The 20,314-nt window shown below is 42.0% G+C and overlaps 1 protein-coding gene across 1 annotated transcript; it reads right to left on the bottom strand.

Moving 5' to 3' along the window:
- Window positions 1-749: 749 nt before the first annotated feature.
- Window positions 750-19,962, bottom strand: sncaip (synuclein, alpha interacting protein). The gene is made up of 12 exons (XM_063490153.1): window positions 19,738-19,962; window positions 13,209-13,296; window positions 11,564-11,636; window positions 10,932-11,485; window positions 6,957-7,125; window positions 6,575-6,846; window positions 6,294-6,473; window positions 4,980-5,093; window positions 4,280-4,405; window positions 3,396-3,565; window positions 2,679-2,768; window positions 750-1,946 (listed from the first exon to the last, which is right to left on the bottom strand). Exons 2-12 carry the CDS (start codon window positions 13,263-13,265, stop codon window positions 956-958), a joined length of 2,796 nt encoding a protein of 931 aa, XP_063346223.1. The 5' UTR covers window positions 13,266-13,296; window positions 19,738-19,962; the 3' UTR covers window positions 750-955.
- Window positions 19,963-20,314: the final 352 nt, after the last annotated feature.

The following is a 20,314-nucleotide window of genomic DNA, read 5'->3' as shown; positions in this document are numbered from 1 at the left end:
AGCAAAAGGGAAGAGAAAAAAGATGGACACAGACTACAAACAACAAGAGAGCAACAGTTGCACATATAAGAATTAAAAAGAAGTGAAGTAGAAGAGCTCAGTGCATCATGGGAAGTGCAGCCTGAACCTATAGCAGCATAAAAGGATGTTTCAGGTTCACCTCATCCAACCATAAGTAAAAGCTTTATTACAAAGGAAATTTTAGAAGTGGACAGTTCAGTTCAGGGTGTCTGTGTTCTGAATCCAAACTGGGAGCTAATTCTTTAGCCCGATAGCTGAATTCTCCAGCTTTCATTCTACTTTTTGAAACTTTTACTATGAGGTCTTTAAGGTATGATGGCACCTGACCATTCTGGACTTTCTGTGTAAGGATGAAGATTTAAAAAATACATTCTGGATTTAACAGGGAGCCCATGAAGTTGAGCCAATTTGGGAGAAATAGGCTCTCTCTTTTTAGTCCCCTTAATCCTCTTACTGTTGCGTGGTGGTCACTTGGGATCATCTGAAGGCTTTTCAGGGACCTCTTAAGACACAGGTGTCGAACTCCAGGCCTCGAGGGCCAGTGTCCTGCAGGTTTTAGATGTGTCCTTGATCCAACACAGCTGATTTAAATGTCTAAATCAGCTGTGTTGAAGTTCTCCAGAGGCCTGGTAATGAACTACTCATTTGATTCAGGTGTGTTGACCCAGGGTGAGATCTAAAACCTGCAGGACACCGGCCCTCAAGGCCTGGAGTTCGACACCCCTGTCTTAAGACATTACCACTGGAACATGTAAGGTCTGCCTATCAAGAAGCATTTTTATGTCCCCTGTCACTATTTGTGGTCAGTTTTCTGTAATGTCTCACACAAATTATGTGAATTAATTTAAGTTTCTCATGTTCTGTCTCGCACTGTTTGCTCTTGATTGCTTTCTGTTCATTATGCGCTTTCTGCCCTTCAGTAGGCACTAGCTGGTTAAACGTTACTGGTTTTGCTCTTGCCCTTGGCTCCGCCTCCTGGGCTGCTTTTACTTTCCGACTTCCTGCCAGATGAGTTCTGCATGGTGGACACTTTAACCGCAGAACCCGACTGACCACCACTGTTGTTGTTATTATGGTTTGAGTTTCCGCTCAGTGTCTCCATGATGGAGCGGAACGTCCCGAAAGGCCGCTTGCTTTCAGAACTTCCTGTTGGAGTCCTCTCCTTCCCTTGATGCACTTTTGTTGGCTCTGCCTCCTGACTGGAGCTCTTGTGCACCTGCTCATCGAATGTAACCCTCAGTTTGAGGTTCTGGGATGTCTTCCTGCGAGATGAGGGAGACTTCAGGGCACTCTTGGGGCTGGTTGCGACTTTCTGGCCGTTGGTGGCATCCTGGTCCCCTGGAATGTCTGGGGTTTTGCCATCTGTAGCTTCAGGGTCACTGGAGGTGGGGGACGGGTTGTAGCCAATGCTATCTACTGACTTTGATCCACTGAGAGAAAATGCCAGCTTCCTCTCAACTGTGGAAGATGATGATGAAGGGAGGTGCTTTTTCATCATTAGTTGGAGGTGGTTTGACACCGGCTCCTCCTCTGTGATTGGCAAGTGGGATGGCCTATCAGGTCGGAGTGTGTTTGAGGGTGGAGCTCCCTGATTCTTGCCCTCTTCTGGTGGATAACCATCTGAATCGGATTCGCTTAAGGAACGCTGCATGATCTGTTTGAGTCTTGCTAGTTTGAGCTCTCTCCTCTCCACCAGCCCAATTCTGCGGCCCCCAGGAGCCCCAGGGCCTTCTCTGCTCAGACCACCTGCAGGAGGCAGTCTCTCTCTAGGACAGAGTGTCTCCGACATGTCCTTCCCCAGGAGCTGCCGCAGCACCGAGTCTGGACCCACCCCTCCCTGACGAACCAACCAGTGACCGTCACCAGGAGTCCCCTCAGCAGTCAACATCATCTCTTGCCACGCCTCCACAGAGGGTTGATGGGAGCTGCAGTGCAGACAGGGAGACAGAGACCATGCTCCATGTTCATTTTTTTTTCCCCCCATGCGGACTTACTATTTCTACTACCACCATTTCCTTTAATAAACATTAATCAATACATGTTTTGCTACCAAAGTAACAGATAAACTTTAACACTGTCTGTACAAATACTGATGTGTATTTAAGACCCATTTGAAACTGTAAAACACATTTTTGAAAAGCTGAAACACTGCATTGCATTTTTTTATACAATACATACATAATGTCAGAATAGTTTGCCAAGTGCGGCCAAACGTGCACATGAAAAATAATATTTCAACGGTTTAGTATTTCTACCTTTGGTTAGCGATGAAAGCAGTGTTAAACTGCCTAGTCAACTACTTATTCACATCCCTAGTACATACACACCATTCAACAGTAATACACAGCCTTTTATTTAAGCAGTGTGTTGCTCAGCTGTTACCTGCTAGATCTGATGGAATCATTAGCAACGATTTCTGCTGCGGTTTGTTTGGCATGACCTAAGGCTCGCATCTTTGTTTTTCAAGTTATCGTGGTCCCTCATCAAGCTCTACTGAGAAAACAGCTGCTTTGTCACTTTACCAGCGCTGACTCATTAAGCAGATCTTAGCTTCCACATCTTGACTTCTTTTATTAGATGATTAACTTTCATCTGTATGGCTTTTACACACCTAGCGCGCGTGCGTGCGTGTGTGTGTGTTAGGATATGCCTGTTACCTGGGTGATCTGGACGGTGTCCCCTCTGCCTTGTTGGGCTCCATCAGTCTCTGCAGCTGTTTCTGTAAGGCCATTCTCTCTGACGCCTGTCTACATGACAGACATGCAACACATATAACAGATCTAACACTGAGACACCTCCTGTGTTTTTCCAAGAACACTGAAGTCTGAATGCTGTCTGTTTCAAAACAAATACACAAACAGATTTCACGATGCAAATAATTCATAAAAGATATTCCACAGAGACACAAATAGCTCTTTTCTACTAGTACCCACTCATCTTGGCTCGGCTTAACTTCGCTCGGTTTTTTGGGTTTTCCATTAGATAGCAGTACCTGGTATCAGGTACTTTTTTAGTACTTGGTCAGCTGGGGTTCAATGTGAGCTGAGTCTATGTGAAAATGTGACGTCAACAGACAGTATGCCACCGATTAACCAGTCAATGATGAGTCATGAGAGAAAAATCCAAACCGCCATTTTTAAAAATGGCCCTGGATAGTTTCAAGGCCTCCAGCAACCCTGAAGTGAATAAGAAGTTTAAAAAAATGGACGGCTGGATCTTTTCCAAAGAATTATTATTAATGACCACCAGTGGTGATGATGTTCTCATCTCATAATGTGATAAGCTGAACATTTTGGGGTTATGACACATTTGAGACTCAGATAACAGGATGATAATACTACAATTCTTAACTATGCAAAAACACATCAACTTACTCATTGAGCTGCTTGGTGAGCTTAACAACCTGCGAGGCCAGCGACATGCAGGTTTCCACTACAACCAGGTAGCGGGCGCAAGTGGTGTGTCCCTGCCGCTCGGCACTCTGGGAAGGCCGCTCCCCCTGCTGGTTCTGGAATGTCACATTGGAGCCGTACTCCACCAGAGTCTGGATAAACAAACACAAACCTTTCACAGTTCTGAGCTCTAGCCCTCAAATTTCAGACGTTTCAGAGAAGCAGCTATCTCATTTAAACCATATCATTAGTTATCAGTATTTTGATTGTCAGCCTGGGCTAGCCAGCAGGAAGCAGACAAGACTAATAATATCCGCCCTTCCTTCAGCAGGGTGTGCCACCTACAGAGAAAATACCCCTCAGCCTCTATTGTAGGAAAATTAGCGAAAAGTGTAAAACCTAACACTTGTAATAAATCAGTGTTGTGTCAGGTTAAGTAAGAGAAAAAGGAACTAACCAGAATGTTGCAGCGAGCATTTAACCTTTTACTCTACAGAAGCGTGATGGACGGTGATAAAGTGATAAATCTCCGAGCAAAGAAACAACATTTAGGAACAGGAAAAAAAGGTTCAAGATAGATGAACTTTTTGAAAACCCCATGAAGGACACATCACCAGAGAAACAGATGAATAAAGACAAAGCTGCTGTCTGCACGGGTCTATCCAGACTATTAGGTGCTCTGAGACAATAAACAATATGACCAACTCTCCACCTGCCGCAGGTCGAGGTTAGAGCTCAAGTCATTCAGTCCACACAGATTCTGACAGCAGGCGGACTAACAGCAGAACCTGCTGTATATTTATGGGAGCAAAACATCCAGTGATGTAAATCTTGAAGCTATATCACAGACTTAAACATCAGGTTACCTGTATACAGCTGAGGTGGCCATACTGAGCTGCTATGTGGACTGCAGTGTTTCCATTCTGGTCGACTTCATCCAGAGAGATAGCCTGTTCTTGCATGAACTGAAGCAACCACAGCAACACCTTCTCCTGAAGGGAGAGATGGCATATCCATTAAAACAATATAACTGAATGTTCATCGTCTTATTGGATCGGTGAAATGAGTTAGAGTAACCATGATAATGTGTCATTATTTGGTAATGATAGTTAAAAGCAGCAATAAATTCTCCTAATAAAGTTTAACAGTTCATGCGATTCAAGCATTTCATTTTAGCTTTTACACTAAAATATCAACACCAAAAACATGCCAGCTTAAGTTCTTAAGATGCTCGTCCCTTGCACAGCGGCTTTACGCTACTCCTATTTCATAGGATGGGTTAAATAAAGTGAATGAATATTCCTACTGGTAATAATAAAAGATAACTTAAAAATAACACATAAATTAAACTTACACTAAGTAAACAGACAAACAATCTGATTTGCTTATTGACTGCTGTGCCACACAGTTGGAAATCACAGATGTCACAAGCAAATTATAAATTATCGATACATCCACCTACTAACTTGTAGGGAATGAAAACACTCAATGCGTCATGTGGAAAAAATAAAATCGACTGCTCTCATCACCTGCATGTGTGTGTTTATGTGCACGTGTGTGTATTACCTGTCCATATCGGGCCGCGTAGTGGATCAAACTGGGATGTTCTCTGGTGCAGCTCAGCTCGGCAATGGCCTCTGTCTCACTTACCATCCACCTCACGCACTCCAGATGACCGTTCTACAACAAACACACATTCAGGTTTCAATCACTTCAAGCCATATCAACCGGTGCATGTCCAAACTGTAATGTGACCAGATCAGTATTTAGCCAGCCAGCTTCTTTGAAAAAAAGCTAACGAATGTTTTCCATGCAGGTAACAACTTCACCTAAAATGAGCTGAGCTTTTCTAGGAGTAAGAATGGGGCTGGCACAATTTATTTCTTATACTGTGTTACAGTGAGAAAAGACAGCTTCCTAAAATGTCACAACAGGATTCTTGTGATATTTTCCAGAGAGGACCCATTACTATGAACTTATTTGGGTCTTTAGATCCAAACTGTTATGTACTACTGATATGTGGCCTAAAAAGTAGCCAAGTTCCCACAATGAGTCAGTGAAAAGATTTATGCCCCTGCAACGTGAGTAATACGACTACATTCATTTAACATACTTCAGCATGGACCAGGTGGCTGGAAATCTGTCATCCTGTTAATCTAACTGTATAAACAACGGTCTTGTTAATAACAACCAATCAGGAATCAGCAAACAGCTGCAGAGCTTGTCTCCAGATAACACACTTCCCTTCTGGCAGCCAATCAAGAGCCTAGTTTCCACTACAGGGCTGCCAAAGCAGGACCTGCTCATATTTGCGGCATTTAACTTCTTTCTTTCTAACATCCTGCGGCTGCCAATAGAGCTGGAGTAAACGTTTACCTAATTTTATCAAAACCCTCCATCTTATTATTACAGTATGACCTCACTGACCAGCTGTCAGTTACCAATCAAATGTCTGCATACCCTTGTTAGCTTACAGATGTTTTTTTCTGCTTTCAGGAGGACTAATATTTTGACCTGCAGGTACGAACAGTGGGAATTTGAAGACTTAAAGGGTATAGGGGCACATTACATTCACATCAAGCAGAGTAGATACATAGCTAAAATAAGGCTGAAGCTGCATAAACACATTTTTTACACTTTTGTTGGCCTTTACCTGACAAACAAGATACTGCAGTTAATGTGTGTAACATGCATGATGACACCGCTGAATGCCAACACTGCTGGGTGACCCTGAACACACCACACAGTGGGGTGCCAGTACTCTGGCTTGATGTAATTCAAAGTTGTCTTCTCAATGCCATTAAAGCAGAATCTCTGCCAGCACTTGAATACAAACATGTTACTTTGGAGACATACACCCAGTCTAACACTGAAGTTCACCTTGACCCCCAGACCAGCGGGGGTGAGCTGCTGGTTGTTGCGCTCATTGAGACAATCCTCCCCCATCAAAGATGTGAGATGCTGCAGACAGTCGGCGTGGCCCTGAGAGGCCGAGATGTGGAGCAGGTTGTTTCCATCCTCGTCTCTGATTAGCTCCAGATTATCAGCTGCCAGGTGAGGCTGCACAAGGAGGACAAAGAGGAGAAAACACAGAGGTTGTGAAGTGTAAAGGACGACGGGGTGATGAGGAGAAGGATGACAAAATATGATGAAATACGCACCAGCAATGAGATCTGTCCTTCTCTAACGATGTTAATGATGTTCTGGTTCTTCTTGGTTTCCTCGTCTACTTCCCCTCCTGCTCCGCCACTCCCTCCAAACCCCCTTGACCCACCTCCCACTCCTCCTGATGCAGGAGCCCAGGATTTGGAGCTGTCCTGCCTGCTCACGCTGCACCCTGGCAGAGGGAACATTAGTCCCGGGCCCCCTGGAGGGTCCACACTTGGTCTCTGGCTCTGAGAGTCTGGATAGACCCGTGCAGACAGCAGTTTGTCTGAAAATCATGTCATGTCTTTATATGTATGTATATATATGTATATATATATATATATATATATGTTAGCACAGAAGAACAGAACAGAGGACAGTACATTTATTTAATACCTGCATCAGAGAAAGAAGACAGAGAGGAGGAGCAGCTAAGGAGGCCAGAAGACATCTCTGGCTGGTAACCTCCTCCTCCACCTGGGGATCGGTGGAGGTGGTGGAGGTCTGGATCCATTGATTTGGACTTCCTCAGGTCAGACCACTTCACTGGTGACAGAACGCAATACTGCAGGAAACACCAAGTGAGCTTTTAGCTTAAGTGAGAAAATTACAGTCACAGTTATATTGGAGTCTGCAGAGGGTCCCAGTGCTGTGGAAGACATCATGCCTCGTCCCTGTACCAAAGACGCCACCTCCCAGTGGCCCCCAGGATTACAGGCCTGTGGCACTGACCTCCCATATCATGAAGACCCTGGAAAAACTCATCCTGGACCAGCTCCAACCCATAGTCAGACCACATCAGGATCCCCTTCAATTGGCTTACCAGCCCCGACTCGGAACTGAGGATGCCACCATCTACCTGCTCAATCGTGTCTACACCCACCTGGACCAGCAGGAGAGCACTGTGAGGGTCTTGTTTTTTGACTTTTCCAGTGCATTCAACACCACCAGGCTGACTCTCCTGGGTGATAAGCTAACAGTGATGCAGGTGGATGCTTCTCTGTGTCCTGGATTGTTGATTACCTGACAGGAAGACCACAATATGTGCGTCTTCCACATTGTGACAAGGTAATTAGCAACACAGGGGCACCATAAGGGACCGTCCTCTCCCCCTTCCTCTTCACCATCTACACCACAGACTTCAGACACTGCACAGAGACCTGCCATCTTCAGAAGTTTTCTGATGACTCTGCGGTGGTTGGATCAGCAGAGGTGATGAGTCAGAGTACCGGGCTGTGGTTGACTCCTTTGTCACGTGGTGCAAGCAGAATCATCTGCACCTCAACGTGGCAAAGACCAAGGAATTGATTGTGGATTACAGGAAGACCAGGAAATCCATGGGGTCAATGTTGACATTGTGGAGGACTATAAATACCTTGGAGTACACATAGACAATAAACTGGACTGGGTTAAAAACACTACTGCACTTTACAGGAAGGGCCAGTGTCGTATCTATTTTCTGAGGTGGCTGAGGTCCTTCAACATCTGTCGGGCAATGCTCAGGATTTACTATAAGTCTGTTGTGGCCAGTGCTATCCTCTATGCCAGCGGTCCCCAACCTTTTTTGCACCACGGACTGGTTTATGCCCGACAATATTTTCACGGACCGGCCTTTAAGGTGTCGCGGACAAATACAACAAAATAAAACTAGTACCGTTACCGAAAAAAAGAAGATTTATTCATAACACACGTGAAAAAACCCAGGAAACGATAAAAACGATAACAAAATAACGCTGAAAACCGATAAAAACCCTGAAAACCATACATTTCACACCTGAGCCTCAACTCTCGCGGCCCGGTACCAAACGACTCACAGACCGGTACCGGTCCAAGGCCCGGGGGTTGGGGACCGCTGCTCTATGCTGTTGCATGCTGGGGCAGCAGGTTGAGGGTTTCTGATGCCAACAGACTCAATAAACTGATCCGCAAGGCCAGGAATGTTGTGGGTATGGAGTTGGACTCTCTTAAAGTGGTGTTGGGAGGTGAATGTTGTCCAAGATAAAGACAATGTTGGATAATACCTCCCACCCGCTCCATGACATGCCGGGTAGCCACAGGAGCACGTTCAGTGAGAGACTGAGATTACCAAAAAGCACCACTGAACGACACAGGAAATCATTCCTGCCTGTGGCCATCTCCCTGTACAACTCCTCCATCTAATACACTATGAACACTGCAATAGTTACATCTTTTTGCACACACTCTTTTCTTACTCAGTACTGTTGCTGTCAATTTTCTTGATATTTATTTATAATCACATCTGTCAACCCTGGATATTTATTATTTGGTGATTTGTATATATTGTGCTATTACTTATATCTTAGCATACTGTATTGTTGAATAGTCTAGTCTATTTCTGTTAATGTTAATGTACAGGAGCAACTGTAACCCACATAATTTCCCTAGGGATTAATAACATATGCTGATTCTGATTATACTTGTATACATTTCTCTGCTACTGATAAACATCAGTGGTTCAAATATTGTGCCCACTGTGTACTTCAAATATTAAATAAGATGGTTATTGAAGATGAAAACAGGCACAAAAACATTGTGTTTTACATTAAAAGATAACTTTAGCTTCATCCACATTAGCTTCACTTTTCAAAAGTGGTAGCTATATTTATTTGTTTATGTACAGTCAGGTCCATAAATATTGGGACATCGACACAATTCTAACATTTTTGGCTCCATACAACACCACAATGGATTCCAAATGAAACGAACAAGACATGCTTTAACTGCAGACTGTCAGCTTTTATTTGAGGGTATTTACATCCAAATCAGGTGAACGGTGTAGGAATTACAACAGTTTGCAAATGTGCCTCCCACTTCTTGAGGGACCAAAAGTAATGGGACAGAATAAGAACCATAAATCAAACATTCATTTTTTTAATACTTGGTTGCAAATCCTTTACAGTCAATCACAGCCTGAAGTCTGGAACACATAGACATCACCAGACGCCGGGTTTCATCCCTGGTGATGCTCTGCCAGGCCTCTACTGCAACAGTCTTCAGTTCCTGCTTGTTCTTGGGGCATTTTCCCTTCAGTTTTGTCTTCAGCAAGTGAAATACATGCTCAATCGGATTCAGGTCAGGTGATTGACTTGGCCATTGCAAAACAGTCCACTTCTTTCCCTTCAAAAACTCTTTGGTTGCTTTTGCAGTATGCTTTGGGTTGTTGTCCACCTGCACTGTGAAGCGCCGTCCAATGAGTTTTGAAGCATTTGTCTGAATATGAGCAGATAATATTGCACGAAACACTTCAGAATTCATTGTGCTGCTTTTGTCAGCAGTCACATCATCAATAAATACAAGAGAACCAGTTCCACTGGCAGCCATACATGCCCACGCCATGACACTTCCACCACAATGCTTCACTGATGAGGTGGTATGCTTAGGATCATGAGCAGTTCCTTTCCTTCTCCATACTCTTCTCTTCCCATCACTCTGGTACAAGTTGATGTTGGTCTCATCTGTCCATAGGATGTTGTTCCAGAACTGCGACGGCTTTTTCAGATGTCGTTTGGCAAACTCTAATCTGGCCTGCCTGTTTTTGGGGCTCACCAAAGGTTTACATCTTGTGGTGAACCCTCTGTATTCACACTGGTGGAGTCTTCTCTTGATTGTTGACTCTGACGCACATACACCTGCCTCCTAGAGAGTGTTCTTGATCTGGCCAACTGTTGTGAAGGTTGTTTTCTTCACCAGGGAAAGGATTCTTTGGTCATCCACCACAGTTGTGTTCCGTGGTCTTCCTAGTCTTTTGGTGTTGCTGAGCTCACCAGTGCGTTCCTTCTTTTTGGGAATGTTCTAAACAGTTGTTTTGGCCACGCCTGATGTTTTTGCAATCTCTCTGATGGGTTTGTTTTGTTTTTTCAGCCTAATGATGGCTTGCTTCACTGGTAGTGACAGCTCTTTGGATCTCATCCTGGCAGTTGACAGCAACAGGTTCAAAAAGCAAACAGCACACTTGAAATGAACTCTGGACCTTTTATTTGTTCATTGTAATTGGGGTAATGAGGAAATAACACACACCTGGCCATGGAACAGCTGAGAAGCCAATTGTCCCATTACTTTTGGTCCCTTAAGAAGTGGGAAGCACATATACAAACTGTCATAATTCCTATACTGTTCACCTGATTTGGATGTAAATACCCTCAAATAAAAGCTGGCAGTCTGCAGTTAAAGCACATCTTGTTCGTTTCATTTGGAATCCATTGTGGTTGTGTATAGAGCCAAAAATGTTAGAATTGTGTCGATGTCCCAATATTTATGGACCTGACTGTATATGTTTAAGTCTGGACAGAGGCACTCTGATCTGTAAATACATACAGAAATATGAAGCATAAAAGATGCTGGCTGACTCACCTGAGTTTGTGAGTTACTACTGCTGCCCAGGCTCAGAGGCTCATTGTGGGTTAAAGTGGAGTTCTTCAGCCCTCCTCCCCGATTCCTCTCCAGTGTGCCTCCACCTATGTTGCTCCCCGTCACTGACCGCTTGTCGTGGGGAACACGGGGCAGCGTGGACATCTGCTGAGTGGACTTGATATAAGGCACATCCAGGATCTCATCCATGTCCAGGTCATAGTGCTCCAGTTCCCCAAACAAAGCCTGGGGGTTGTTGCTCCCTCCAACAACACCAACACTGTTGCCCAGGCTCTTAGCCTTTCCTCCCTGCCCGTCAGAGGAGGCATTAGTCTGTTTGTCAGGGTCATCCTTACTACTCTCAGCTGGCTCCCCCAGAACCAGCCCCTGACCTTGGACTTTACCATCGGTCTCTGCATCAGTGGTTTCTGGTTGGTGCTTAAGAGGTGAGACCCTCTTCACCGGCCGGAACTTACTGTGAACCTCAGCAATCCCTGTGGGTTTGATTCCCCCGCCGCTGTGGGAGGACACACTGCGGCTCCAATTGATGGCTGGAGCTGCAGGAGGACAGGATGATCAGAGATCTGATCTAAACTGTTTCGAGCCAAACTGTAATTATATTATTGCTAAGTTACCTGGCCTCTCCTCTGCCTGACCATCGCTTCTCCTGGACAGCTCAGGGATGCTCTTCAGAGACGTGACAGAATACTGTAGGAGGATGAGGAAAGATTAAAAAAAACAAGACAGAGAAAATTGTACACAACAGTCCAGCAGCTGTGCAAGGAAGTTATATTTAGATATTAGCCAATTACTTTAAGTACTGACAGATTGTAACTTGAAGCAGTTACAGCTGTGTAATTTCAAACTCCTTCCTACACAGACCTAAAGCCAAGAAAATCTGTCCAAATCTTTCCGTCATGAAAGTTAACGGAATAAAAAAATGCACTGACTAAATGCGACCAAGAACTGAGAGTAACCTCACTAAAACGTCTGCACGATGCTACAGTCAAGGCCACCTGTATCATCCCAGCAATCCAAAACTGATACAATGCTATGGGCTGGCTAATTTATTTTATTTTATTTCCCTATTTATCAGATAGATAAAACAGGTCCTGCCCCTTACCCTTAGGGTTAGGGTGTATGGCTAATTTATACTGTAACTTAGAGGAAAGTGCATCCCTGATCCATGCCTTTGCCACTACCCTAAAAGCCTACATCCTGTGGAACCTGTGCAATGATCACTAACAGCTGTCTGCAGCTGCCTTTGTCTCAGCATCTCTGACTTTAACCTGATCTGTTTTCTGTGGTGTGTCAGTTGGTTATCAGCTTCAGCTCTACATCACTTTTTATCTGAGGTTGCTGCCTGAGTCTGCTGCTGGCACCATCTGCACAGACATGGTCTGGTTATATGTGGACAATCCAGGCCCAAGTGAACCTCTAATGTATTTACTAGCACATCATATGTCAATTAACACTCTCACTGGTAGTCTCTTGAGTTGCTCACCTGAAAATCTATTGTGTTCTTGCCCATTTCATGTTGTCATTAGTCATTTCACCCGCAGCTGTTTGAAGTTGCCAAATATCATTCACTTTTTACAGTCTCTCAATGCCATGTCCCTGCAAATTGCTTCCAGTGTGCATGTAACTTAACTCTCTACTGAAGAACTCCAGCACTGCCAACAATTTTTTTAATCTATTTGCCTTTCATTTAAAGTGTTGTTTTTTTAAGTTCCAGCAAAAGTACACATTTTTTATGAAGTTCACCGAATGCAGATAATTTTAAGTAAATCAACAGTCATGCTAATCATTGATCAAAATAATAATCTTTTTTTAAAGCACTGAGCAACCATAAATATGCTTATTGCAAAGTTAGCATTATTTACATAGCTGTGTGTAAACTGAAGGGTGGTAGTGAATATCATCTTTTTGAGCTCCAGAGATTTTATGTAAATAAGAACAGCCATTATACGCTTTGACTGGTAGGGCATGTGTGTGTGCATGGGGTTTACACAATGTTTTGTCATTAGGTGCTTTTCTGGGGGGAAAAGTAATTAAAGGGACATGCAAAGTTCTAAATCTAGTAAGACAGATGTCAGCTCAAGCAGAGATTATGGATAGTTCCACAAATACTCAAATTCAAAAACTGAAAATAAAATCCTTACGCAAAGACTGAACTGCTTTATATTCTGTTAGCTGCGTACAACCCCATCAAACTTTACTGGTGATGAAGATGCAGCTGGTAGTTGTGCCCCTGTGGGCAGCTTGTCATATCATACTGACCACTGAATCATCAGAGAAGTCGATCTCATCCAGGTCAAGGTATTCAGGAGCCTCCATCTTCACACCACATCATCAGCCTCACAACCAGCTGCAGACAAAAAGGCAAGATGTCAATGTGTGACTGTAAAAGCACTAACAAAGCAACAGGATATCACTAATGGTTTCCCTCTGCTCATCAGCATCAACATTCAAAGTCAATAGACAGTTTTGTGTTTCTGTGTTTGATGAATTAGATGTTTGACCTGTTGTTTTTGGTTTAGCTGAGCCAATTAAAAAAGCCCAGTTTTCAAATTTATGGGAACAATTTGTAAAGAAAAAAAAAAAAAAAAAAGTAGACTTGGGTTTGACTGGTAATTATTCTTCCCACCACGTTTTTCTTGAGAGGGGGGGGGGTGCATTTCATACAAATCAGGACAAGAAAAGCCACAACCTTCTTTGCCTAGCTGTTTTATTTAGCAGCATTTAAATCATAAAAATGAAAGAAAAAAAAAACTCTGGGAATTACTGCTGCAGTGATATGATCAGCAGGGATAAAACACAGGAAGTAGCTGCAGGAAACAGTTTGGCTGAAAATGTGCATTAAAGTGCTTTTTGATGATCTTTTTCTAACTGATATGACAAATTTCTGCACCGTGAACAAAGTCACAGAACAAATAACAAAGTCACTTCTATTTTAAGGAGAATTTTCTCTTTCACCCACCAAGAAAGGGCTAAAAGGGATTATTTGAAGCAAATCAAATCCTCTTCTACTGGGTAATGCCGCACATTTAAAACTGTCTAAAGCCCTAACTGTCAACTGCACAATCTGACTGAGCGGTTGTGATCAAAGGCAACAAACAGCAGGATAATCAGGACTAATCACAGAGCAGCGTGACTTGTACCATGAGCACGCAACCTCAACAAACACAAGAGCAAGAAGCTCCCTGGCAACAAAAGCCAAACTCTGAAACAAGAAACAGAAAAAAAAATCTGTCAAATCTGAAAGTTTTCACTATTTTTTTGTACAATAACTTTAGGATATCTATAATGAAGCTATGCAAAATTTTACTCACGCATTAGGAAACTTTTCCGCTTTACATGGCCTCTGAGTACATAGGAATTCATTTTTTAAATGCCTAAAATTTCCAACATTTTTGTGTCCTCTTAACATCATAGGTAGAGGATAACCACAAGAAAATTTCAGGGATGATAAACACATGTAAGCTGCATGCCTTCATTCATTGCTTTGTAAAGTGTGAGACGAACTGCAAATGAGACCATTCGCCTTCTAAACAAAAGTTGGACTTGGCTGCAGACGTAGGGCACAACTTTTACTCTGAAGCCGAACCTTCCAAGTTCCCAGGCTGCACTGCACTTTTTCCAAGTTTTACTACCATCTGGAAAGTAAATGGGGAGTGTTTCCAGACCAGTTGGCATCTTTCACGCAAACTAGAGGCAACCACAGCAATCTGTTAGTGACCAAACCTTACCAAACCTTGACCTCACAAGGAGGCTTTTGGTGTGGCGCCCTCTTTCCAACCAATATCACCTGATGACTACATGAAACCTCCAGTAACCACTCACAACCTGTGGTTACCAGGGGATCACTGACTAATCATTGGGCCTAAATGAATGTGGCTGATTGGGGCAAGTAACTGATTTCACAGCAACTTTTAGCAACCACTCTGGAACTGGTCATAGGGTTGTCAACTGGTCTCTAGGCTGGTGTGACTGAGGCCTAAGATGGCTTATGAGGTTTCCAACTATTACTTTTGTTCTTTAATCAATTTACACACTAATTCTATAAAAGTCTCCAGAGCCCACAGGGATGTTTCCAAACTACTTATTTTGTCAGAGGGAGAGAGAATGTGAAAACACATATTGAACAGATTCCATTTACATGACAGCACAGAAAAACTCAACAATCACATCAGCACTGTTTCTAGTTAAGATCCTGCAAGGAAAGAGAAGACACGTCATCAGCTCCTGTCATTCATCAGTGCCATTCTCTTTCTTTGAAAATCCGGCCAAATAGAGAACAAGCTCTGACCATGAAGCTGGTATGGTTTGTAAAAAAAATATTGCTCACCAATGCTGTAACCGCCAGTGTTTTCTGTGTCATTTCCTGTTGTATTCCAGCTGGTAGGACTAAGTAACCAGGGAGTAACATGGTTATGGCTAAAATCAGATCGTGTTTACATTTCTTTTTTGAGTTCAGAGCTCATAACAACGATCAGATCAAAGATGAAACTGGCTTTGAAAGCTCTTCATAGAAACCAAACTCACACAGACTAGTTTCCGGTATTTAGTAAATTACTTTAAAGCTCTATTAGCATATTTTTATAATAACACTTGAGGCCATTTTAATTCTATGTTTCCCACTTACAAAATAACTACCAAAAACTGCCAAAAAGTGAAAAATATACTTCTTAGAATTGAAAATAAGATGTGCTAAAGAAAAGATGAGACATCAAAAGATAGACACATCATACAGAGAAGGAGATTTCACTAAACACCCAGTGGCCCACTCCTTCACACAAATACCCAAACAGCAATAGCAAGTCAATGTTGCCATGTTGTGTGGCACATGTATACTGTTGAGGTTCAGTTTCAGCTGCATGGGAGTGGGTGTATCTCTCTCTCTTTATTGTAAAGATGGAGGTAAATACACTTCTTGAAATGTTCCTTGGCTTATTATTGAGTTCCTGCGCCTTTATATCCCATGGTTCATGTTCACCTGAACCTTATATAGATTTTCTTAAAAAGTAAAGTTTTAAGAATAATTTTAAAATAAAAAAAAAGACTGTTTTATTTAGCTGATAATATTTAGCAATATTGCATAGAGGAAAGATGACAGTCCTATATACAATTTCAATATGCAAGTTAAAGAACATATGCTGGTCAAAAATGACTCACATTACAACAGGAGGATACAATAATGCCACCCAGAGTATCAGGTTAGACACAGGATTTCTGAATTTTTTAGGGCCAAATAGAGTGACCTCAGTTTTGTTCACACTGCCCTTTATGTCTCCAAGACATGCCTGTAGCTTCAGTAATTGATTTTTTTTCCCTGACTTAATAGTTAAAGAAAATCAGGTATTATCTGTATAGTAATAGAAATGTATCCATGTATAACTGCATTGCTCTCTGCACTACATGAAACCCTATAGAACTCATGACTCCATCTTTTGTATGAGAGGAAAAAACCCTCCAAGTTTACATAAAGAAACTGGAACTGGACAAATATGATTTAAAGCAGCACAGCAGATTTCTAGCTTCATCCTTCTCATCTGAAGCAGCGTGCCATTTGTTCAGTGCTTTATTACTTGCAAGTGGGACGGGTAGCTATTTTTCTTTACCTCATTCTCAAACAAAGTCAACATTTTTTGTGTTTGTTTATTTGACATCTTATTTGGCTATAGGTGGAATTTTATACACACAAGACAGATGAAACGTATGCACATTTAGAAAGAGGCTTCAAAACAACAGCTACAATAACTCCCAAATTGTTACAAAGGTGGCTGTCAAAAAAAGTGGCAAGATTTCTTTGTAGACTAAATTTGTGCTGATGTTAAAAAATATCTATACACACAAATTAGAAATAAAAAATGAAAATGAAAAAAACTGATTGCTCGTTATACCCATTATTTGCAAGAAATCTGCAGCTTAATCAGTGATGGAAGTATTAGTCATGAGAGGATCACAAGAACCTAAAATAACACCATGGCTACAGTGGAGTCAGACTGTGAGACCTCTCACGTCATCAGGTGGTGTACCTACAATAAGATCCAGATGTTCTGAGGGAACATTTCATTTCTTTGGCCCTTTCTTTCGGGATCATGGTGCCTGTTGATGTGAGATCACTTACAGCTATCTACATTTAGAACCAAACTGAAAAATCGTCAATTTTCTCACATATATAATAAGTTACTGTGTGCCGCTGTGCCATACCTCACCTTAAAGAAGCTTTAACCCCTACTCTACCACCTAACTTTCTCATCTTTGATTACTAACATTTTTTTCCCTTGTACATTGCTTTCAGAGAAAAATAAGGCAAGAAGTAATTTAAAATTCATATGGTCATTTTCAAGGCAATAATAGAAATGTGTCTGTTTTTTTGGCCACACATTAATACTACGCTTAGAGATTTCTTTATGTTTTGAGAAGAACAAACGTCCAGTCATGGAAGTCGAAGATGTTCAGAAAGCAACAAACTGGTGCGTCCGTGTAAGACTGGAGCTGTTTTCAGACTGCGTGGGAGTCAACGGGTCAAAATAAAAAAACCTCTGATTGCAGCTTTGAGAAAGAGTCGAGCCTGCATATCCTTGATAACAACAGTTTAGGCTTCGAAACCCAACATCAAAAATAACATAGAACTTTTAAAGAAAAGAAAAGGAAGGAGGACAACGTCTGCTCACTCTGTTTATGTGAACAGCTGACGAGTCCAAATCCTTCCAGGCAGCAAGACACAAAATTAATCAGAGATGAAGCGTTGTTTTGGAGGAAAGACAAGAAACAAGGATGGGAGATTATTCTTTCCTCAAAGTGTAATTAGAAATTTACTGCATGCTACTTCGCATTTCTCATGGAAATCAGTGAAACTAAAATCCACCTTCCATCATCTCAAAGTCTCCCTTATTTACATGTTCTGACTTGTTTGTTGAACTGGTGTAAAAATAGAAATGGAAGCAGTGATCTAACGACCACTGGGAGTGGGGGATGCACACAGCACCTCTAAAACCCTGAACTCATCGTGAGGTTGTTGGGTTCAAGCGCCACTGTCAGCTGAGCCCTGTCAAACACAGGTTGCAAGATAAAGCTGTAAATCAGACAGAATCGAGACCCGGAGTTTCTTCAGAGCTCACCAAAGTTACATTTAAATGACCGCATACAGAACAACATTCAAAACCTGGATTACAATCATAATATCCAAAGTATGTCCATGCAGTAGAAAACCCACACTGACAAAAGAAACTGCAATGATAGCCACAGCATACAACAATAACTCCCATGACACAGCTGACTAAATTGGATGCTACCCGGGGAGACAATGAGCAGTAGAAAATAGATGACAGATTACCCAATTAAAGAGGAACAGCTAATATCAGCACCCTATTTTTATTCTTGGACTTGGCATCATTCACAGTTCATTATTTATCCTTATCAGGGCATCCAGTTCATCTTCTCTCACTCAAACAAGCTGCTTAAAATCCTCCACTTTTAAGCTAACTTTCTTCTGATTGTCTGCCTGTCACCAACAGAAACAGTCGGTCACTGGCCATATGTGCCAGAGATAATCGCATTAGGGAAATTGGCTCCTATTAATATCATATGGCTGCAAGAGTACAAAAAAAGCAATTTAGAGTCTGAACTAGAGTCTGTGGAAGGAGCCAGTTGAAATGGTTTGGACATGTGACCAGGATGCCTCCGGAAAACCTCCTACAGTAGAGGGAGTGATCTCTCCGTACCAGCTCACCCTCAAAACACTTTGGTGTTTAACCAGTGCTCCGCTGGGACTGCTGTGGGACTTTCTGGTTACAGGAGCCATTCAGCTCCTCAACCAGTGTTTGCACCAGAGAAATAAAAGCTACTTTCAAGTAGCCTCGCATGTTTGATTTGACAGGTGGTTACTTTACCTATTCTGGCCTTAATATTAGTTGGAAGCAGTCTGATAGATAACAGTTATTTTTTTCCAGTAAAAACTGAGTAAATCTATTGAAGATTTGCAGATTTCAACACCTCAGAAAAGAAGATAGTACCAAGACTTCTGCTCAACAACCGTATTACACGTTGTACAGAAACGGCAATAAATAAGTAATCAGATCAATGAAATCAGCAGGTTGCATTCCAACACAAAAGCTTTAAAATATGCCAATATCGAGAAAGATTCATTTGAAATACAGATTAACTCAAGATGTGCATGTAATTAGCGAAACATCACTACCGTGAGGTTTTTGTTTTGATGAATATCTTTATAGAATTTATGTTGCAAAGGCAAAAAATGAGACAAAACTCAAATTAACATCTGAGATCAGTGTTTATGTGATTCCTGCTTCATTTTCCTCTACACCCAAAAGGAATACTTCGCACTAGACAAGAATTAAACCAATCAGAAAGCACTACTTGCGTACTTTAAATGACTAAAAGTACATGTAGTATGGCAATGCTTTAAAAGCAGATAAAAGTAAAATACGAGAAATATTTGACTTTATTTAAAAGGACAGTTAGTATGAAGCAGACTTAAAGAGGCCAACAGAGCCCTATGCTTTCTGCTTTATAAATGACAACAAAGGATGGGAGGCGAGTGTGCTTCTATGATTCTTGCTGACAGCTTGTTTAATCCTCTGATACCTGCTCAAGCAGCAGGAGGCTAATCAGCTAAGCTAGCTAGCTAATCAGCATCTAAAGAAGCTAATGTGGAAGCTAACAGGCTAGCCAGGCTGGCAGTTGGAAAATTAGGTCAAAGAGAAAGCTCAGGTAAAAGATAAGGCGGTTGGAATAAGGAGCCGTTAGCTCTCGGTTAACGGACAGTTTTCAGACACGGTACCTTTCGGAAGTCAGGCAGCCGAGGGGGGTTAGCAGGTTTGAGGAGCTGGTTGCTGCTAGTGGTAACGCTAGCTGGATGGTCGTTGGATCCAGCTGTTTTTTTCCCTTCTGTCGCCTCTCTGTCTTGAAAAGCACAAAGACTTTGACATATGGGCAGCACAAAGCACCGGAAACAGGGTAAGCGCTCACTCTGACGAAATTTCCCAGGACCACGTAGTGTGGAGAAAAGAACAACTTCACTTTCTTTTTGATTTTTTTAGGCTAAATAAAGCAAAATAAATAAATAAATAAATAATAAAAAATTAAATAAATAAATAATTTGTGTTTGTGTTTTCTTTTACTCGTATTGTTGTGCAGCGGGGTAGCTTATTCACTAAGGTGCAAGGCAAGAATAATACACATTTTCAAAAGAATTTGAAATAATACCTAAGAGATTTCATAGCACTGAAAATAATGTCAAACATTTTTTTATTTATAAACAAGAGTTTACAAAAAGTGTTTTCTAGTAAACGTAGAGTAGGTAGTAAAGTAGGTAAACGTATTAAGATCCCAAGTCCCCCCAAAAACACAAGAACAAA

Source organism: Pelmatolapia mariae, linkage group LG12 (assembly GCF_036321145.2).
Source record: "Pelmatolapia mariae isolate MD_Pm_ZW linkage group LG12, Pm_UMD_F_2, whole genome shotgun sequence".
NCBI lineage: Eukaryota > Metazoa > Chordata > Actinopteri > Cichliformes > Cichlidae > Pelmatolapia > Pelmatolapia mariae.
The sequence above is the reverse complement of the archived record's forward strand: the minus strand, read 5'-3'. Positions and strand labels throughout refer to the sequence as shown.

What these genes read in the sequence shown, in the direction of transcription:
- sncaip (XM_063490153.1), bottom strand. Translation starts at nt 13,265, where the DNA reads ATGGAGGCTCCTGAATACCTTGACCTGGATGAGATCGACTTCTCTGAT. An exon ending in AAGGACAGATCTCATTGCTG is followed by an intron (nt 6,474 to 6,574) that starts GTGCGTATTTCA and finishes CTCCTTGTGCAG; the next exon opens with CCTCACCTGGCAGCTGATAA. An exon ending in ACGCGGCCCGATATGGACAG is followed by an intron (nt 4,406 to 4,979) that starts GTAATACACACA and finishes CTCTCCCTTCAG; the next exon opens with GAGAAGGTGTTGCTGTGGTT.